Genomic DNA, 19,924 nt, shown 5'->3' on the forward strand with positions numbered 1-19,924 from the left:
ATCAGGGCTTGATCCATCACCGTTATTTATCTCACTGCCCCATCCCAGCTCAGAACCTGGCTATATGCAAATTAGTCTGTCCCTGGCCCAGTGCATCATGGGAACAGGGCAGACCAAACTACCAAGCCAATTCTTCACCAGAAAGGAGACAAGCTACCGGGGACCGGTTTCTGGCATTTCAGCCTCTTCGGCCCGGCTTGCTTGAATCCTGATGGAGCAGTGAGAAAGGGACTCATGTCTGAGTATACCCTGCCACACCTATAGTGGCCAAAAATGATTCAGAAAAGGGGGTGGTGATGAACAGAGTGTCTGAATTAAGCAGACCACTCTTACCCAGTCCAAAGATCAGGGCTTGATCCATCACCGTTATTTAGCTCACTGCCCCATCCCAGCTCAGAACCTGGCTATATGCAAATTAGTCTGTCCCTGGCCCAGTGCATCAAGACACCCCAAACGTGGAAAAGACTGCTGTTTTTCTTTGGTTTTGTCCAATCTTGTCCAGACGGTCACGCCTAGTATTTTTTTGCAACTATCTTTTCTCCTAAAACATTAATATGCAGGATTGCTGAGGGGTCTCCCCTGTCAGTCCTCGTGGTTGTTTTTTGTGAAGCCCCTGCAAGAAATGGCCATAAAACAATTGGCTGTTTCAGTTGTCTAGAAACACCACAGATTCTGCTTGACCTGGGCGTGCTCCATGACTTGCAAGTGGAACTTCACAGACAACTACATCAAAAAAAAGCATTTGCAATGCCATAGGTCTCGCATTTGCTAGAGTTTAACCTATTGGCATTGTAAATGACAATGCCTTTTATTTATGTTTTAAAAACCAACACATAAATAAAAGACATTGCCATTTACAATGCCAATAGCTCAAACTCTAACAACTGCGAGACCTATTGCATTGTAAATGCTTGTTATGAATGAAACACAACGGGGAGTACAAACATCTCTGCATTTCTAAGCTTTCAACCTCCACTTGTGATAAATTAAAGTATATAATTCTTATTTTCTTTCTTTTAGTGTCTCTTTACTAGGCAAGTTCAAAGCAATGGGATGCCTGTGAGTCACTGCTGAGATCTTGATAAATATCCATATTTAGATCCAAAGGATATTAATGCCTAGTAATACCATGTGTTTCATTTTTTTGTGTTCGGTTAGAAGAATTGTGTTTTCATTCTTAATAGGAGCTTTGATTTATGATTTATGTGTAAAATTCACATGACAACGTAACCTACATTGTTTATGCCAGCTTTTAAAGGTAAATGATTCAGAAAAGGGGGTGGTGATGAACAGAGTGTCTGAATTAAGCAGACCACTCTTACCCAGTCCAAAGATCAGGGCTTGATCCATCACCGTTATTTAGCTCACTGCCCCATCCCAGCTCAGAACCTGGCTATATGCAAATTAGTCTGTCCCTGGCCCAGTGCATCATGGGAACAGGGCAGACCAAACTACCAAGCCAATTCTTCACCAGAACGGAGACAAGCTTCCGGGGACCGGTTTCTGGCATTTCAGCCGTCGTCGGCCCGGCTTGCTTGAATCCTGATGGAGCAGTGAGCAAGGGACTCATGTCTGAGTATACCCTGCCACACCTATAGTGGTCAAAAACGATTCAGAAAAGGGGGTGGTGATGAACAGAGTGTCTGAATTAAGCAGACCACTCTTACCCAGTCCAAAGATCAGGGCTTGATCCATCACCGTTATTTAGCTCACTGCCCCATCCCAGCTCAGAACCTGGCTATATGCAAAATAGTCTGTCCCTGGCCCAGTGCATCATGGGAACAGGGCAGACCAAACTACCAAGCCAATTCTTCACCAGAACGGAGACAAGCTTCCGGGGACCGGTTTCTGGCATTTCAGCCGTCGTCGGCCCGGCTTGCTTGAATCCTGATGGAGCAGTGAGCAAGGGACTCATGTCTGAGTATACCCTGCCACACCTATAGTGGCCAAAAACGATTCAGAAAAGGGGGTGGTGATGAACAGAGTGTCTGAATTAAGCAGACCACTCTTACCCAGTCCAAAGATCAGGGCTTGATCCATCACCGTTATTTAGCTCACTGCCCCATCCCAGCTCAGAACCTGGCTATATACAAATTAGTCTGTCCCTGGCCCAGTGCATCATGGGAACAGGGCAGACCAAACTACCAAGCCAATTCTTCACCAGAACGGAGACAAGCTTCCGGGGACCGGTTTCTGGCATTTCAGCCGTCGTCGGCCCGGCTTGCTTGAATCCTGATGGAGCAGTGAGCAAGGGACTCATGTCTGAGTATACCCTGCCACACCTATAGTGGCCAAAAACGATTCAGAAAAGGGGGTGGTGATGAACAGAGTGTCTGAATTAAGCAGACCACTCTTACCCAGTCCAAAGATCAGGGCTTGATCCATCACCGTTATTTAGCTCACTGCCCCATCCCAGCTCAGAACCTGGCTATATGCAAATTAGTCTGTCCCTGGCCCAGTGCATCATGGGAACAGGGCAGACCAAACTACCAAGCCAATTCTTCACCAGAATGGAGACAAGCTTCCGGGGACCGGTTTCTGGCATTTCAGCCGCCGTCGGCCCGGCTTGCTTGAATCCTGATGGAGCAGTGAGCAAGGGACTCATGTCTGAGTATACCCTGCCACACCTATAGTGGCCAAAAACGATTCAGAAAAGGGGGTGGTGATGAACAGAGTGTCTGAATTAAGCAGACCACTCTTACCCAGTCCAAAGATCAGGGCTTGATCCATCACCGTTATTTAGCTCACTGCCCCATCCCAGCTCAGAACCTGGCTATATGCAAATTAGTCTGTCCCTGGCCCAGTGCATCATGGGAACAGGGCAGACCAAACTACCAAGCCAATTCTTCACCAGAACGGAGACAAGCTTCCGGGGACCGGTTTCTGGCATTTCAGCCGTCGTCGGCCCGGCTTGCTTGAATCCTGATGGAGCAGTGAGCAAGGGACTCATGTGTGAGTATACCCTGCCACACCTATAGTGGCCAAAAACGATTCAGAAAAGGGGGTGGTGATGAACAGAGTGTCTGAATTAAGCAGACAACTCTTACCCAGTCCAAAGATCAGGGCTTGATCCATCACTGTTATTTAGCTCACTGCCCCATCCCAGCTCAGAACCTGGCTATATGCAAATTAGTCTGTCCCTGGCCCAGTGCATCATGGGAACAGGGCAGACCAAACTACCAAGCCCATTCTTCACCAGAACGGAGACAAGCTTCCGGGGACCGGTTTCTGGCATTTCAGCCGTCGTCGGCCCGGCTTGCTTGAATCCTGATGGAGCAGTGAGCAAGGGACTCATGTCTGAGTATACCCTGCCACACCTATAGTGGCCAAAACGATTCAGAAAAGGGGGTGGTGATGAACAGAGTGTCTGAATTAAGCAGACCACTCTTACCCAGTCCAAAGATCAGGGCTTGATCCATCACCGTTATTTAGCTCACTGCCCCATCCCAGCTCAGAACCTGGCTATATGCAAATTAGTCTGTCCCTGGCCCAGTGCATCATGGGAACAGGGCAGACCAAACTACCAAGCCAATTCTTCACCAGAACGGAGACAGAAACCGGTCCCCGGAAGCTTGTTTCCTTCCCAGTGTAAGAATTGGCTTTTGTAGTCTGGTCTGCCCTGTTCCCATGATGCACTGGGCCAGGGACAGACTAATTTGCATACAGCCAGGTTCTGAAACTGGGATGGTGCAATGAGCTAAAAAACGGTGTTGGATCTAGCCCTGATCTCTTGACTGGGTGAGAGTATTCTGCTTAATTCAGAGACTCTGTCCATCACCACCCCTTGTTGTAAATAATTTTGTCCACCCTAAGCGTGGAAGGGTATACTCAGATGTGAGTCCCTTGCTCATTGCACCATCAGGATTCAAGCAAGCCGGGCCGAAGACGGCTGAAATGCCAGAAACCGGTCCCCGGAAGCTTGTTTCCTTCCCAGTGTAAGAATTGGCTTTTGTAGTCTGGTCTGCCCTGTTCCCATGATGCACTGGGCCAGGGACAGACTAATTTGCATACAGCCAGGTTCTGAAACTGGGATGGTGCAATGAGCTAAAAAACGGTGTTGGATCTAGCCCTGATCTCTTGACTGGGTGAGAGTATTCTGCTTAATTCAGAGACTCTGTCCATCACCACCCCTTGTTGTAAATAATTTTGTCCACCCTAAGCGTGGAAGGGTATACTCAGATGTGAGTCCCTTGCTCATTGCACCATCAGGATTCAAGCAAGCCGGGCCGAAGACGGCTGAAATGCCAGAAACCGGTCCCCGGAAGCTTGTTTCCTTCCCAGTGTAAGAATTGGCTTTTGTAGTCTGGTCTGCCCTGTTCCCATGATGCACTGGGCCAGGGACAGACTCATTTGCATACAGCCAAGTTCTGAAACTGGGATGGTGCAATGAGCTAAAAAACGGTGTTGGATCTAGCCCTGATCTCTTGACTGGGTGAGAGTATTCTGCTTAATTCAGAGACTCTGTCCATCACCACCCCTTGTTGTAAATAATTTTGTCCACCCTAAGCGTGGAAGGGTATACTCAGATGTGAGTCCCTTGCTCATTGCACCATCAGGATTCAAGCAAGCCGGGCCGAAGACGGCTGAAATGCCAGAAACCGGTCCCCAGAAGCTTGTTTCCTTCCCAGTGTAAGAATTGGCTTTTGTAGTCTGGTCTGCCCTGTTCCCATGATGCACTGGGCCAGGGACAGACTAATTTGCATACAGCCAGGTTCTGAAACTGGGATGGTGCAATGAGCTAAAAAACGGTGTTGGATCTAGCCCTGATCTCTTGACTGGGTGAGAGTATTCTGCTTAATTCAGAGACTCTGTCCATCACCACCCCTTGTTGTAAATAATTTTGTCCACCCTAAGCGTGGAAGGGTATACTCAGATGTGAGTCCCTTGCTCATTGCACCATCAGGATTCAAGCAAGCCGGGCCGAAGACGGCTGAAATGCCAGAAACCGGTCCCCGGAAGCTTGTTTCCTTCCCAGTGTAAGAATTGGCTTTTGTAGTCTGGTCTGCCCTGTTCCCATGATGCACTGGGCCAGGGACAGACTAATTTGCATACAGCCAGGTTCTGAAACTGGGATGGTGCAATGAGCTAAAAAACGGTGTTGGATCTAGCCCTGATCTCTTGACTGGGTGAGAGTATTCTGCTTAATTCAGAGACTCTGTCCATCACCACCCCTTGTTGTAAATAATTTTGTCCACCCTAAGCGTGGAAGGGTATACTCAGATGTGAGTCCCTTGCTCATTGCACCATCAGGATTCAAGCAAGCCGGGCCGAAGACGGCTGAAATGCCAGAAACCGGTCCCCGGAAGCTTGTTTCCTTCCCAGTGTAAGAATTGGCTTTTGTAGTCTGGTCTGCCCTGTTCCCATGATGCACTGGGCCAGGGACAGACTAATTTGCATACAGCCAGGTTCTGAAACTGGGATGGTGCAATGAGCTAAAAAACGGTGTTGGATCTAGCCCTGATCTCTTGACTGGGTGAGAGTATTCTGCTTAATTCAGAGACTCTGTCCATCACCACCCCTTGTTGTATTTAAAGGTAAATGAGCTTTATTTTGCTATGACTTAGAGCATAGGGTCCCAAGCTGATCCACAAGTGTAGTAGGATACTTATTAGATTTTAAGCATACCCACTAAATGTGTAAACGATTGTGCCATAAATAAGATAAAAGCCTATAGAGAAAGCACATTAAGGAAGGGCCTTCTGTTGTTTGACTAAACCATCTAACATTGTGAAAATGGCAGTCCATTTATGTACAATAAAGAGGCAGGTTTACCCATACATGGAGAGTTTTAGTGTTATTTCACTTTTGCATTGCTTCACCTTCGTGGGGTGAGTGGGTAAAAGAGTACAATACCCGTTGTTCTGATAAATTGGAGGTCTGAAAGAGAAAGTGGTTGGATAAAAACATGTTTGGTTTGACTATTGTTTACAGTTTAGTAAAGCATTGAACACAGGATGTAAAAGACTGGGTCTATTTAATTATTCAGGGAAGTATGAAGTAGAAGGTTATCTTCTAAATTAGATAACCTACAGACAATTGTTTTTATTTATGTTATGTTATGTTACTTTATTTCTTTTATAGCGCACGGCAACTCCAAAGGAGCATCCCGGCGCTTTGGTAAAGAAAGACAGCATAGAAAGCAACCACACAACAAAGGAACAGAAAGAAAGACTATTTCCTAAAAAGCCATGTCTTCAGATCCTTTCTAAAAGTCAGAAGACAGGGAGCCGATCTCAGGGACACTGGTAATTCGTTCCATGCCTTGGGTGTCAGATAGCGGAAAGAACGACCTCCCAATCGTGCACGACGAATTACAGGAACTTTAAGCAAAGACAGACCCGATGACCTGAGATTCCTGCTTGGCACATACCGGAAAACACGTTTCCCAATATATTTGGGGCCAATACCATTAAGGGCCTTGAAGGCCACAGTCAGGCATTTAAAAAGGACCCGCTTGGAGATAGGTAGCCAATGAAGAGTGTTCAATAAGGCAGTGGCGCCAGCTCTCCTTGGGAGTCCAAAAATGGCACGGGCTGCCGAATTCTGGACTACTTGCAAACGGGTCATGAGATATTTTGGTAGACCCAGAAAGAGAGCGTTTGCGTAGTCCAGACGCGACCCGATTAATGCCTGTACGACTGTTTTCCTATGATTGAGTGACAGTAGAGGGAGAAATTTCCTCAACATCCGTAAGATGCCGAAGCACTTCCCAACAATGGACAAGATGTGGGGTCCAAAGGATAACTCGCAGTCCACTATCACTCCCAAATTCTTCGCCTTCACAGCAACCTTGTCAGGAGGAAACATATCCTGAGGCCACCAGGATTTCCAGTCATGTTCCGGTGCGCAACCGAAAAAAAGCAACTCTGACTTGTCAGAGTTGCATTTTAAGCCATGACCTCTGAACCACTCAAACACCGCACCCAGGCAATCCCTGATCTTTATGCCATCAAATGACCCCTCCCTGTCACATGTGAACAGGAGTTGGGTGTCATCAGCGTAAGACACGATCCGGGCGCCAAAAGATTCCGCGACTTCCGCCAGAGGGGCCATAAAGATATTAAACAGCATAGGGCTGAGAATGGAGCCCTGCGGGACTCCCACCTCTAGCGGAGCCATATCAGCGGAAAAAGGAGGCGCCCAGATCGTTTGCCGGCGGTCGGCCAGAAATGATTTTAGCCAATTCCACACCGTTCCTCGAAGGCCACACTCCCAGAGTCTTACAAGGAGGGCATCATGAGGAACGGTGTCGAAAGCCGCCGACAAGTCAAGCATGACTAACACGGCCTTTCCCCCCGAGTCGAGTACTTCCCTGATAGCATCAGTGACCTCCAGCAGAGACAACTCCGTGCTAAAATTAGCTCGGAAGCCGGACTGCGAGGAGTGCAATAGGTCGTTTCCTTCGATGAAACTGGAAATTGTCCTATGCACATACCGCTCGGCCACTTTTGCCAGAGCAGGGAGAAGGGAGATTGGCCTGTAGTTGGCATGTATCAAGGGGTCCAAGGTGGGTTTTTTGAGCAGTGGTAAAATCATGGCTCGCTTCCAGGCCAGAGGCACCTCCCCTGTCGACAGAGATGTATTCAGCAGGGGGTTCACCAAGATGTTAATGGCGGGAGCCACTTTTCCCAAGCATTTAGCCGGACATGGGTCTAAAGGAGAGCCGGATTTCAGGCCGGACAACAACTCCAAAGATGTACTAAGATCCATAGGGGGAAATGCAAAGAGGAAAGGGCCGTGGTCTTCCACAGAACGAGGTGGCGGTGGGTAGCTCACAACCGATTGCGCACTAGAGAGAGAAGCCTGGATGGCTGTAATCTTACTGACAAAGAAGGTGGCAAGTTGTTGTATCCACGCGTCCGTATTTAGATACATTATGAGATCGTGGCAGCACCTTTTTTAGTTCGATAGTACTATGGGCATTAGTGAAAGTCTGACAAAAAGAAAGGTTCAATATCTAAGCAATTGATATGCAAATCTGTTATTGTTCTATATGTGCTAGGCATTTGCGTTACACAAAAATAGGGTTGCCAGATGATTCTGATTCTATGTTAACAGGACACCATCTTACAGCCCAGCGCTTTCATTTACCAACATAATTCATTGTCAGAGATGGGGCTGACAAGGTGTCTTTATTAACTTTATTTAAACAAGTTGAGTTGTTGTGTCTGGTATAAAAATGTGTAAAAAGATAGTCTGCCACTAGCTCTCTACTGTCTCACTGACATGAGTAATCTGGTCACCTTAGAACTGATGGAAAAATATGTGCTTTTTCTTCCCGGAGAGAATCCAGAGTTTATTGACCACAGAGTGGCTTCATTCTCACATTAGGCTACCACTGGCTATAGATGATCACAGTAAGTAGCAAACACTGTTGCATTAAATATATGTTCTTTTGTTCTTGAATTTTATAAAAACTATTGCAACTCAGAACATGTCAGAATTGATAGGAATCGGTCATGATAGTAGTACTGTTACAAGGGGCTTTACATGTGGCACTCAATTTTGCCCTGTTAACCCGTGCTTCATCAGCAGGTGTCAAGAGAGTGCAGGGTCTGCATGAAGGCATGGATCCAGGGGGAATTCTTAAAGCCTTTCCTAAAGTCAAGAGAATGCGTTGTAGCCCCCAGAAGTGCGAGCCACAGAAGAAACGGAAAGAGGAATATGATGTCAGAGGTACATTTTATTTCTACATAAAGTCAAAGTGAATGTGTCTTATGAAAGCACTAGCCATGCTCTTTTGCGGGTACCTAAGGAAGCAAGTTGTTAGAAGTGAACATTGAACTTAGGAGAAACAGTTCAGGCAGGTGGCATGATTCAGGAATAGTATTATATTCATAAGTACTGATGCAAGTGGTATGTGGTGTAGACATTTTATGATGTATTCAAAGTGAATTGAGCACATTGGGTTCAGACAAAAAGATGAGGTGGAAAATGTGACAATATCAACCTGATATTGCTTGGTATCTGGCCTTTTATCACTTATGGTTAGCCAAAACACTAAAAATGAGGCTGGTTGCAGGTGCTTATTATTTTTTAAGAGCACGTTTACTAGATTTTCAAGAGGAGATGGAGAATCTTGCAGACCTGATGGGTTGTTCTTTGTATTAGGACCTGCCCATTAGTTGAGCCACCCGACGTTTGATTAGTGTGATGTCAGTAAGCGTTTGATTCTAAATTCTTAGAGGGTACATGCTTGACTGAGAGCCACTCTCTGGAGGTATACCAGACTCAGGTTCTAGACTCTGTGCATGGCACAGAGAATATGAAATTTCGTTCAGTTTTCAACAGGAAGCCAGGGCAGTACTTAAAAGGCAGATTTTCTATGGTTTTGTGTTTTCATGTTAATTTAATTCCTTGTTGTTTTTCAATTAGGTTTTTGTTTGTAAGCCTGGGCAAATTATGTTGTAATGATTTATTGAACCATTGCTGTTGCCTTTCTTAGTTAGAAGGTTAGAAAAGCTAGTAAGCCTGAAGTAAGTAAGGGTTTCTTAAATGGCACACCATGCCCAAGTTCCTTACTTATTGAGACAGAGTTGAAGCTGTTCTCGAGGATCCAGACACAGCCAATGGCATTAGTTGTTTGTTTCACAAATCTTCTGAAGGTGTTTCTGTGTGATTGATGAAGTAAACACAGACCATAGCATTCTAGCTATTTAAACTTTATCTTGCATTTATACTCTAGCATCATAATGAAAATCTTCAGGTGTGCATTGAAGTACAGCAAGCATGTTTAGTAAGATCACTCTGTTTTCTTTTTTTAATATTAGATGATGTATTTCTAAAGGCATCGTAAACACTTTTTAACAATTGAAGAGAAATCAAACTCTGTGTTTATGGGATTCCTAGAGTGCAACTACAGCTAAAAAAGAGCTGTCCATTGGAGAGATTTATTTAAAAGGGTGGTAAGAGGGCTGTGAACAGCCACAGAGTGCTCGCAGGATAGAAGATGTAGGAGGCGGATCCAGGTGTCAACTGTGATGGCTGCTCCCTGCTTAAGCTCATGCACGACATCCACAGTCTTGGCCCTTGCTGCAGACCTGAGGCCGTTCCTACGCCATTGACTGAGCAGATAAGAGGTCCGGCCGCCAGGTGTCTTCACCCTACCTCCATAGAGCACTGCATATCTCGCATCAACTATGGCAGAGGATGTGGGCATGGAGACGGCCTATGTTGAACCTAGTAGCCAGGATCTTTTTAGAGATCCCAGCGCTCTCCCTGGCCATAGTGACTGGACAGGGCCTGCAGTCTGCTACGCTTGTATTGACTGCAATTGAAAGCCAGAGGTGTCCAATAATGACTGATGTAATGCCTCTTACATCTCCTGCTTATTCAGTTGTCTAACAACCACGCTGACTTTACTCACATGTGTGCCAAATTATATATTTTTCTTCCTTTCATGTTGTTTTATGTTTTGCGGCCTGAAAAATTACATTTCTGGAGGCAGTGGCACGCTCTAAATCTCCACGAAAGCCTGATACACCTAATCCCTCGACAGCAGAAATTGATCCTCTCCTGAGAGAGATCACAACCATAGGAGCTGCTTTATCTGCCCTGTGTACCAAAATAGCTGCTCTCATTGCAGAGGTAAAGTCAATGCAGCAAAAAGTATCCTCTTCTCAGGGCCGCCTCAACACTGTGGATCAGGGGCTACACCTGGTAGAAGCCTGATATGAGGCCATGCTGGCCTGGGATAGAGACATTGATTTCTTGTGGCAGAAGAAGGCCGACTTGGACAATCACATACTAATTTCTATATTTATAGTGTCACAGAGGCTGCAGAGAAGAATAACATGATATACGTCCTATGGAAATTGCTTCGCAAGTTGAAGAAAATTGGAATAATCCCTTATAAGTGTCCATCAGGTGGTTGAGGCCCCCCAAAGGAATAAAGACAGATACATCTAGATCACCCCTTAAGCAGACACCAGAGGGTGACTCACCCGTGAGGAAGGATGATTAATGATGGATGGACTTTTTGCACCTGTATTGTATACTCTTGTTGTCCTCCTCATGCGGTACCCTGGTGCACATCTCCTCACATTCTCAGCATTGTCTGGGGTACCATCTCCGTGTGGAAGATCCTGGGGCTTTTCGGGAAGGGAGGTGCTGGCCTCTTCCTCCCTGAATCACTTGCCCCCCCTCCACAGTCTGGGACATGCCGTCTAATCAGCTTGATTACCTTCTCTCATGGCTTCAATGCTGATCCTGCCCTTTCAACATCCTTTAAACTGTGACGCACCATTGGTATACCCCATGGGCGGCGTGGCAGACATGCTCAATTTTACAGATATTACACACATTTTCTCCCATCTACCACAGGAGTTAACTTGAGACTTAAAGGGTCCCTCTCCCCTTCTTCCTCCACATTGTGGTTGGACTCTCCTGTACCCTCACAGACACATCCCTCAAACACCCCCTATTTTACATAAGAGGAGAACCCCCTACCCCCTCACCGGTAGATACTATTATTAGAAGAAAAAGACAAGTGGGCTTTGATGGTAGTCCCTCCAAGAGGTGTACAGTAGCCATCCTCATGAGTCGCCACCACACCTGCAAGGTGCTTTAAACCTGGTCGAATACTGGTGGCCATTGAGTTTTCGCCAAAATTTGTATATTTGCCAAAACCATTGTGGCTGTCTCAATCTACGCCCTCAATTCTGACAACATGCATTTCCTGGCCCTCTTGTCTAGGATCCTAAGGTTATGGGCACAACCCTCAGCTCATTTACGGTGACTGAAACTGGACATCAGACACAATCTTAGACAAGGTCTTGCAGACCTGGCAACCATCATTTGCTGGATAGGGCAATCCCACAAGTGGATTTTGGAGCACGTCCTATTGGACGTGTGGCGCCTCTTGCACCCTGAGGATAGGGAATTATACTTTCTGCTTGCCTGCATTTGGCACCCAGTGTCACATTGACTACTTCCTTTTCAAGGTGGGACTACCCCAGTGTTGCTCGCTGTGACATACTGGAGGCTCGAGTTATTGACCAAAGTCTGGCATTACTAGACCTATATCGGGGATTGCTGGGGCTTCCTCCAGCCAGATGGTACATGGAAGCCTTCATGCATAAACTATCGGAGCTAAAGGAGCAACTTTGATATCACATTCGCTCTTACTTAGAGGCCATTGAGGGCTCAGTGAGATTCAAAGGGACTCTTTGGGTCGCTGGAAAGGCGGCGCTATGGTGGCCATGATGCAAGACTCTACAATCATAAAACATAAAGCTTGCGCTGATATCAAAAGAATTGAAGCTTAGGTACACTATTTCCATTGTTGCTACACTGCCTCTCCACGGCCGTACACCAGAAAGCCCTAGAGCAAGCCAAATTACACCATAACACATTTTTCATGGATGTAGTCGAAAAAGCGCTCTTGAAATTAAAATTGAGCAGATATGATCATGGGGAAGGCGGACAGATTGCCAGTAGCTCAGTTCCATCAATGGGAATCCCAGTTAGCGGTCGTGGCCATAAGAGATGTGGGTGGCAACCTGCTGCCACATCCATTGGATATCTCGGACCGCTACGCTGCCTTAAATTCCACCATTTTATATGAGAGCACCTGGCCAGTCCAGATCGAATAGATGTCTTTCTGGCTCCACGATATCTCCCCTTCCTCACGGATGATTGCTGGCTGTATCTAGAGAGCAACACCACAGAAGAGGAAGTGGCAGAGACCATTTCGGCACTGCACTCATGTAAATAGCCTGGTGAAGACAGCTATCCTGGGGAGTTTTATGAAATTCCATAGGGGCACTATCCAATAAGACCACTATTACCATAACTCCCTAAGAAAACAAGGACCCTCTCAAAGGCACCAGCTACTGTCCAATTTCGATCGTTAATGTCAACCTCACAATCCTTGCCAAGATTCTAGCGACTTGATTGGAAAAAGTCATCTACCAACGAATCCATAAGTCTTAAGTAGGGTTTGGCCAGTCTGAAGCTCCTGCAAACATTGTCAGACTCTGGCCCATGCCCTGTGGTGCATTCATGATGACCTGGAAGAGAAACCTGCACTCTTCCTAGATGCCTAGAAGGCATTATAATGCATGGAATGGCCATACTATTTTCAGGTGATGACAAAATTGAGCCTATGCGATGATTTCATAAGCAAGGTCTGCCTTTTGTATTATTCCCCCATAGCAGATGTTAATTGTAGAGGTTTCTTGTCAGACACGTCAGGTCCACCAAAGCGTCCTCAGGGCTGCCCTCTCTCCCCACTCCTCTTAGCCCTTGAACCTTTAGCCACTATAATATGTCTCTCAGTAGAGTTCCAGGGTATACAAAGTGGTGGGGAAGATATAAAAGCACTGCTTTACGCAGATAATAGCTTACTTTTTTTGTCACACCCTGGTTCCTCTGTTGAAACTGTGAATTACTGATGACTTCTCCCGCCTCTCCTGTTACAAAATCAATTTGACCAAATGTGAGGCTCCCCCTTTGTCTAAGATGGCTGCTGTAGCATGTATATGCAATTATAAAATGAAATACGTGTCCAAAAGGCTTTAATACCTTGGTATGTAGATGAGTAGGGGACTGACACAAAAGGTGGAGAATAGTCTCCTCCCCCTCTTGGAGAGGTCTAAGCAAGATTTCCTCACATGTCAACATGTAACATTGTACACGTGGGGATCACAGAACAAGGGAGGCTTGAGCAATGTTCTGTGTCACTGAAGCCACATGGTGAGCTCATGAGCATGTTGCCAAACTGAGCTTCCATCACCATAAGTGTGTGGAGAGCAAGAAGCCATAAACAATGCAACTCCATAACTCCGCTTAAAGGACAGCAGCCCCTACTCCACATCCTAAATACCACTGATCTTGTGTGGTCAACTCTATAGGGACGTCATGTTTTGGCACCGCAGATCAGTTGGGAGAGGCCCTGATCCTCCATGCAGTGCCACACAACCAATCCTCAAGCGTCCCTCCCATGTGTCACTCCGTATCTCCTCCCCACTGGGAGCCTGGCCACGAATAACTTGAGCAACAGAACCTCTCATCTGCAACAGCCCAAGTACCTCCAGACCTCAGCGAACTCCCAGCACCTTTCCTGACACCCTATGGATCACCCGGCCAGAGCATGCCGTGCTCTTTCGACATTCCTCTGGATGACACCCCAAGTGGCTTTATGCATGTCTTGAGCAAAGGCCTGTAACAGAACTCTGATCCTTGGGAGCAAGGATCTCTTGTGTAGAATCAACAGCCCCCGCTCAGGGAACAGGCAACGCTGGCCATCAACAGCACCTCCAGCTGCAGGAGTAAGCACCCTTATTTCCCACGTGCAGAACAACTCCAGATGTCTACACTACACTGGAACACCACAATGTACTCCTCTGTATCTGCAAAGAACATCAACATCAATGCAGGATATACCCTACTCTTAAGAAGAAATGCACCCATTCTCCATGTACAGTTCAGTTTGCAGACTCTGTCCCACTGCACTAGCGGGTCCACTTGGCAACCAGTGAGGGAGGGTCAGGGAGTGGAAACATTCACCCTTGAAAATGCAAACTGGTGTCCGACTAGGTAGAAGAGTAAAAGGTTTGCTTAGAGATTCTATGGCTCTGTTGAGTTAAATACTTAATAGATGAGCTTTCTGAGACCTTTAGCTGCTGTACTGTCCGATGTGCCTGGTGGCCATCTTGAAGAATGCTCATGGATGAATCACCAACCAATTAAATAAGTGCTTTATTGGTTGTTTTCATACGTTGCATCTCTTGGACACTGCATTATTACTAAGATGGATGAAATTGAATTTCTACTGGTGTGATTATATGCACAAGTTGTTGAATGGGTCAGATTAGTACAAAATATGTGATGTAAATGCCATGTCTGAACTGGGGTGGTGGAGTGAGCTAAAGAATGATGATGGATTATACCCAGATCAGTTGACTGGGGGTGAGTGTTTGATTTACTCAAGCGCTCCGTCCATCATCCCCTTTGGTATCGCTTTGTTCGCCCTAAGTTGGCAGGGTATGCCCAGACGTGGGTCCCTTGCTCACTTTGCCACTGGATTCAAGCTAGCTTGACTGATGATGGCTGATTAGCCAGAAACCGGTCCCAGGGTGCTTGTTTCCGGTCCAGGGAAGACATGGCGTGGCAGTTCGGACTGGACTTTTCCCATGAGGCACAGGGTCAGACTGATTTGCATATGGCCATGTCTGAACTGGGGTGGTGGAGTAAGCTAAAGAATGATGATGGATTATACCCAGATCAGTTGCCTGGGGTGAGTGTTTGATTTGCTCAAGCACTCCGTCCATCATCCCCTTTGGTATCGCTTTGTTTGCCCTAAGTTGGCAGGGTATGCCCAGACATGGGTCCCTTGCTCACTTTGCCACTGGATTCAAGCTAGCCAGGCTGAAGACGGCTGATTAGCCAGAAACCGGTCCCAGGATGCTTGTTTCCAATCCAGGGAAGACATGGCATGGCAGTTCGGGCTGGACTGTTCCCATGAGGCACAGGGTCAGACTGATTTGCATATGGCCATGTCTGTACTGGGGTGGTGGAGTGAGCTCAAGAATGATGATGGATTATACCCAGATCAGTTGACTGGGGGGGTGAGTGTTTGATTTGCTCAAGCGCTCCGTCCATCATCCCCTTTGGTATTGGAAATGCTTAGATTGACAGTCCAATATTACTAGGAATACATCTACGAGCCAGCAAGCTGCACCAGATGTCTCAACTTCAGTGAGTTAGAGTCTCGGTCACAGCAAGGATGGGAGCAGACACCTGTACATACCTAGTCCACCTAAGTAGGCTCAACAAAGGATAAACATGCTAAAAGCTTGAGCTAATGCCTCTAGGCAACTACATATTCCTCTGGTCAGCATTTCGCAGCTCATCTGTGTTGTCACTATAAGAGACCAATCATATCTAAATCAGTATTATTTCTGTCCTAGAAAAGCAGTTTGACATGTACTGTTTATCCGCATCCCCTCTGAACAAGCCCATCATAAACTAGATATAACAATATAACATAACAATGCGTCTTGGGGCACCTTTACCCCATTCAGTGAAAAAGACATCAATAAGATTCTTCAGAACATCAATCCTTCTAAACACTTCAGTGACCTGTTGCCCATGGCCATCTTCAAAGAAATTTAGAATGTACTCATACCCACCTGGACAAGGATTGTAAATGCCTCTCTATCACAAGGCACAATCCCAGACTGCCTAAAAGCAGCTCAGGCGTCACCTATTCTAAAAAAGACAAATGCAGATAAAACTGTCCTCAAAAATTTCTGCCCTATCTCCAATATCCCTACACTAGCCAAACTACTGGAAAAATGTGTACAATCCCAACTTTGTGCTCACATAGAGAATTTCCAACTACAAGACCTGCATGCTTTTGGAAGGGGCATGCAGGTCTTCCGAGTAGATTGGAAAAACTGGGCGTGAAGGGTAAGGCCCTGAGGTGGATACAATCTTACCTAACAGACAGACAACAGGTGGTGACCTTAGCACCCTTCTCATCTTCCAAGTCCAAGGTCTGTCATGGAGTTCCTCAGGGCTCCTCGATCAGCCCTATTCTTTTTAATTTTTATTTGCAGCCTCTGATCCCCATGATCAAATCCTATGGAATTGATTTGATAAACTACGCCGATGACACCCAATTGGTGTTCTCCCTGGAAGGAAAACAGGCAGTGACCATGGAGACCTTTCAGGACTGCATGAGTAGGGTCTCCAGGTGGCTGAAAATAAACTCCTTCCAATTTAACGAAGAGAAGACGGAGGTGGTTTATTGTTCGTCAGCCAAACTGAGTCACCAACCTTCTTGCGAGATCAGGCTTGCGCCGGGAGCTGATCCTTGCATCCCAGTGAAGACCGTGCGCAACTTAGGGGTACCGTTTGATGCGGATCTCCAAATGACCTCCCAGACCAATAAAACCATCAGTGTCTGTTTTGGATTGTTGAAAGCACTCAGACAGATTTTGCCCCTTTTGCCTGATGAGTCTAGACCGCTAGTGGTCAGGAGTGTGATCCTGGCCAGACTGGACTATTGTAACTCTCAATATCTAGGGGCCCCCTTATACATCTTACAGGGGCTCCAGAGGGTCCAGTCTATAGCGGCTAAGCTGGCTCTCAATAGACCTCGTAGTTCTTCCACTACGTTGGCGCTTAGAGATTTACATTGGCTGCCAATCGGGAGCAGAGTCGCTTTTAAGTCCCTATGTATTGTATATAGAGCTCTGCACAACATGGGACCTATTCCCTTACAGGAAAGGCTCACCTGGTATAAGCCTACAAGGTCCCTGCGCTCCTCTAGCCTGGGTCTGGCAGCAACTACCAGGATTAGGAGATCAAGGATGGGAGGCAGAGCTTTCTGCACTTCTGCATCTAGGCTGTGGAATGAGCTCCCCCAGAATATCAGGCAAATGGACACCTTGTTGGGGTTCAGAAAGAGCCTGAAAACATGGTTGTTCGTCAAAGTCTGATTTTTCTTGAGTCCTTCTAACAGTCCAGGCGGCTGTTTTTGTATGACATGACAGCCAGTATATTTTTGTTTCCATCTATTTCCTGTTGGCGCCAGGATACCCGTAGGGTGACAGTTGCGCGTTATAAATAATAAATACAATACAATACAATACAATACAATACAATACAGTACCGAATCGGCTCTCACGCACATTATTGATGACATTTTAAAAATGCTTGACCTAAATGACTCCTGCCTCCTAATCCTCCTTGACCTATCCTCCGCATTCAACACGGTTAATCACGCCAACCTCCTATCCATTCTGAAGAACAGGATGGGTTTCTCGGGTATGGTGTTACAATGTTTGTACTCCTTCCTACAATACAGATCAGAAAGAGTCAGGACAAACCACTCCTCTCTCCCAGCCATCTCCAGTACTAAACGGTGTACCCCAAAGGTCCACCCTATCTCCTTTCCTCTTCAACCTTTTCTTGGAACCTCTGGCGAAATCACTACATTCCTCTAACAATCTCTGTATTGGTAGCACTTGCTGTCATTCTTTAGCTTGCATGTGACCTAGCAGAAGGGAACAACCACGTTCAGTGCTCTCCAAACTGACTAGTTTTCTTTCACACCAAGGCATAGCCGCTCTTCTCATAGAAGTAAGAAGACATAGATGTGTTTTAGCCCCACTGGGCCTTGTATGTGAGTCATAATTTTGGGCTGGTGATGGACTGATAGATTAAGGTAGGCCACCTTCAATAATGACTGGATGATGATAAAATCTGTCTCGGAGTTGCTTGTTGTCTCATGCAAAGGAGGTGTGACCAAGCAGTGCTAACTAGATGTTTTCTTCTTGTGCATAGTGGGACTGATTTTCTTACTGTTGTTTTCCAGTTCTAATGGCACAGATGAGCTAGGAAGTTATGTAAATGTTACTGGGCTGTTTTAGTAGCTTAGAAACAATAAAACATGCATTTACATCCAATATCATTTTCTCAGGTTTGAATAGGGCTCTTTCCTGGAAGTCTTACCCTTTTGTCCAACGTCTCCAATTCGTTTTATTTATATTTCCTGTTCCCTGCAATTTTCAATCTTATTTTTTTTTTTTATATTTCTTTTTATTAAGTGAAAAACAAATGAACATGAAAGAAAAAACAGCACAAGGCAGTACATATATAAATGTGTCACATCAATGCGAGGATAGGGACATACAGATGCAATACAATCGACATAATCACGGGAGAGGCAGGGGAGAGGAATCTGAAACAGGAGAAATGCTTAAAGGGTTGCGGAGGGAACACCAGGTTGGGAGGAAAGCAGTTCAGTGTCTAAGTCCGCTTGGGGGGGAGTACATATCTCACCACGATACGAATTCCATTGGTTCCAGACCTTCCCCACTTCCCACTTATCGAATCCCTTCGTTTTCCATAGGGACCCCAGTCTCTCAGACGCATACAACGGGGTCGCTCGAGTCAATTTATCCGTCCAACCCAGGGTGGCCGTGGCGCGATACCATACCTGTACTGCTATCCTGGTGGGGACCGTGAGTGCCCTCCCCGCGGATCGTGCGTACAGAACCCTATTGTAGTCCCCGCCGGGTAACAACCACTTATCCATCTCAAACACCGGATTTGGCGCGGGACCATAAGTACAGTGGTTAATCGCCCCCATCTGAGAGGCCCAATAATAACGACGAATGTCAGGAAGCGCGATTCCACCATCATACCACGGGAGTGTCATCTTCGCGAGAGCAATATGGGGACGACCCCCCCATAGCATTCAATCTTATTTTAATTGTTAAGGTGTAGTCCCAGCTTCAGTAGTTGGTTTCCTAATTATTCTAAATCTGCCTTTCCCAAAATAGTAACTGTAACCCCTGCGGGCAAGAACAGAAGGTGCTCAATCCTCCCAGATAATGTTATTTTATTAGAACTGTTCATTGTATTGAGTGAAAGTAGTTTGTTTTGTCTTTTTCTAATGGTTATAATCAGTCTTTCTTTCATAAATGAGCTAAATTGTATTTTCCTTTTTCAGGTGATTGGCTGAAATCAGTGACTGTTCATATAATTCAAGCTGGGATTGGCAGAGCTAGGGCAGAAATCTTTCAGAAGCAGGTTCTACAGAATGGAGGTAGAGTCTGTAATCCCTTTTCGTCTGAAGTGACACACATAATTGTGGATGAAGGGATGGACTGTGATCGTGCCTTCCGAATTCTGAAAGTCGACAAGATTCCGGCAGGGGCTCAGCTGGTGAAATCTGCGTGGCTGAGCTTGTGTATCAAAGAAAACAAGATAGTGGACACTGCTGGATACCGCATTTTCATATCAGACCGGTATGAAAATTTCTCATTTGATGTTTTAGATCCATAGTTTTGCTTTGAATGTCAGTAGGCACATGATGTTGACAAAGAACACACAATCATACACTGTTAACTTTGCTTTAAAGTCTTAGGAAATTATCAGAGCTTGGTGAATTTGAGTGGAAGTTGTGTTG

At 46.0% G+C, this 19,924-nt stretch overlaps 1 protein-coding gene across 3 annotated transcripts in view; it reads left to right on the forward strand.

Moving 5' to 3' along the window:
- The window catches only part of POLL (DNA polymerase lambda), a 163,545-nt gene that overhangs the window by 17,711 nt on the left and 125,910 nt on the right, over positions 1-19,924 (forward strand). For 2 of the 3 annotated variants that reach the window (XM_078643618.1, XM_078643620.1), the window contains exons 2-3: positions 8,536-8,676; positions 19,466-19,763. In XM_078643618.1, coding sequence (XP_078499744.1) covers positions 8,536-8,676; positions 19,466-19,763 — 439 coding nt within the window. Of the gene's footprint in view, positions 1-8,532; positions 8,677-19,465; positions 19,764-19,924 lie in introns of all 3 variants that reach the window. The other variant, XM_078643619.1, reaches the window with a different exon arrangement.

Source organism: Lissotriton helveticus, chromosome 5_1 (genome assembly GCF_964261635.1).
Source record: "Lissotriton helveticus chromosome 5_1, aLisHel1.1, whole genome shotgun sequence".
NCBI lineage: Eukaryota > Metazoa > Chordata > Amphibia > Caudata > Salamandridae > Lissotriton > Lissotriton helveticus.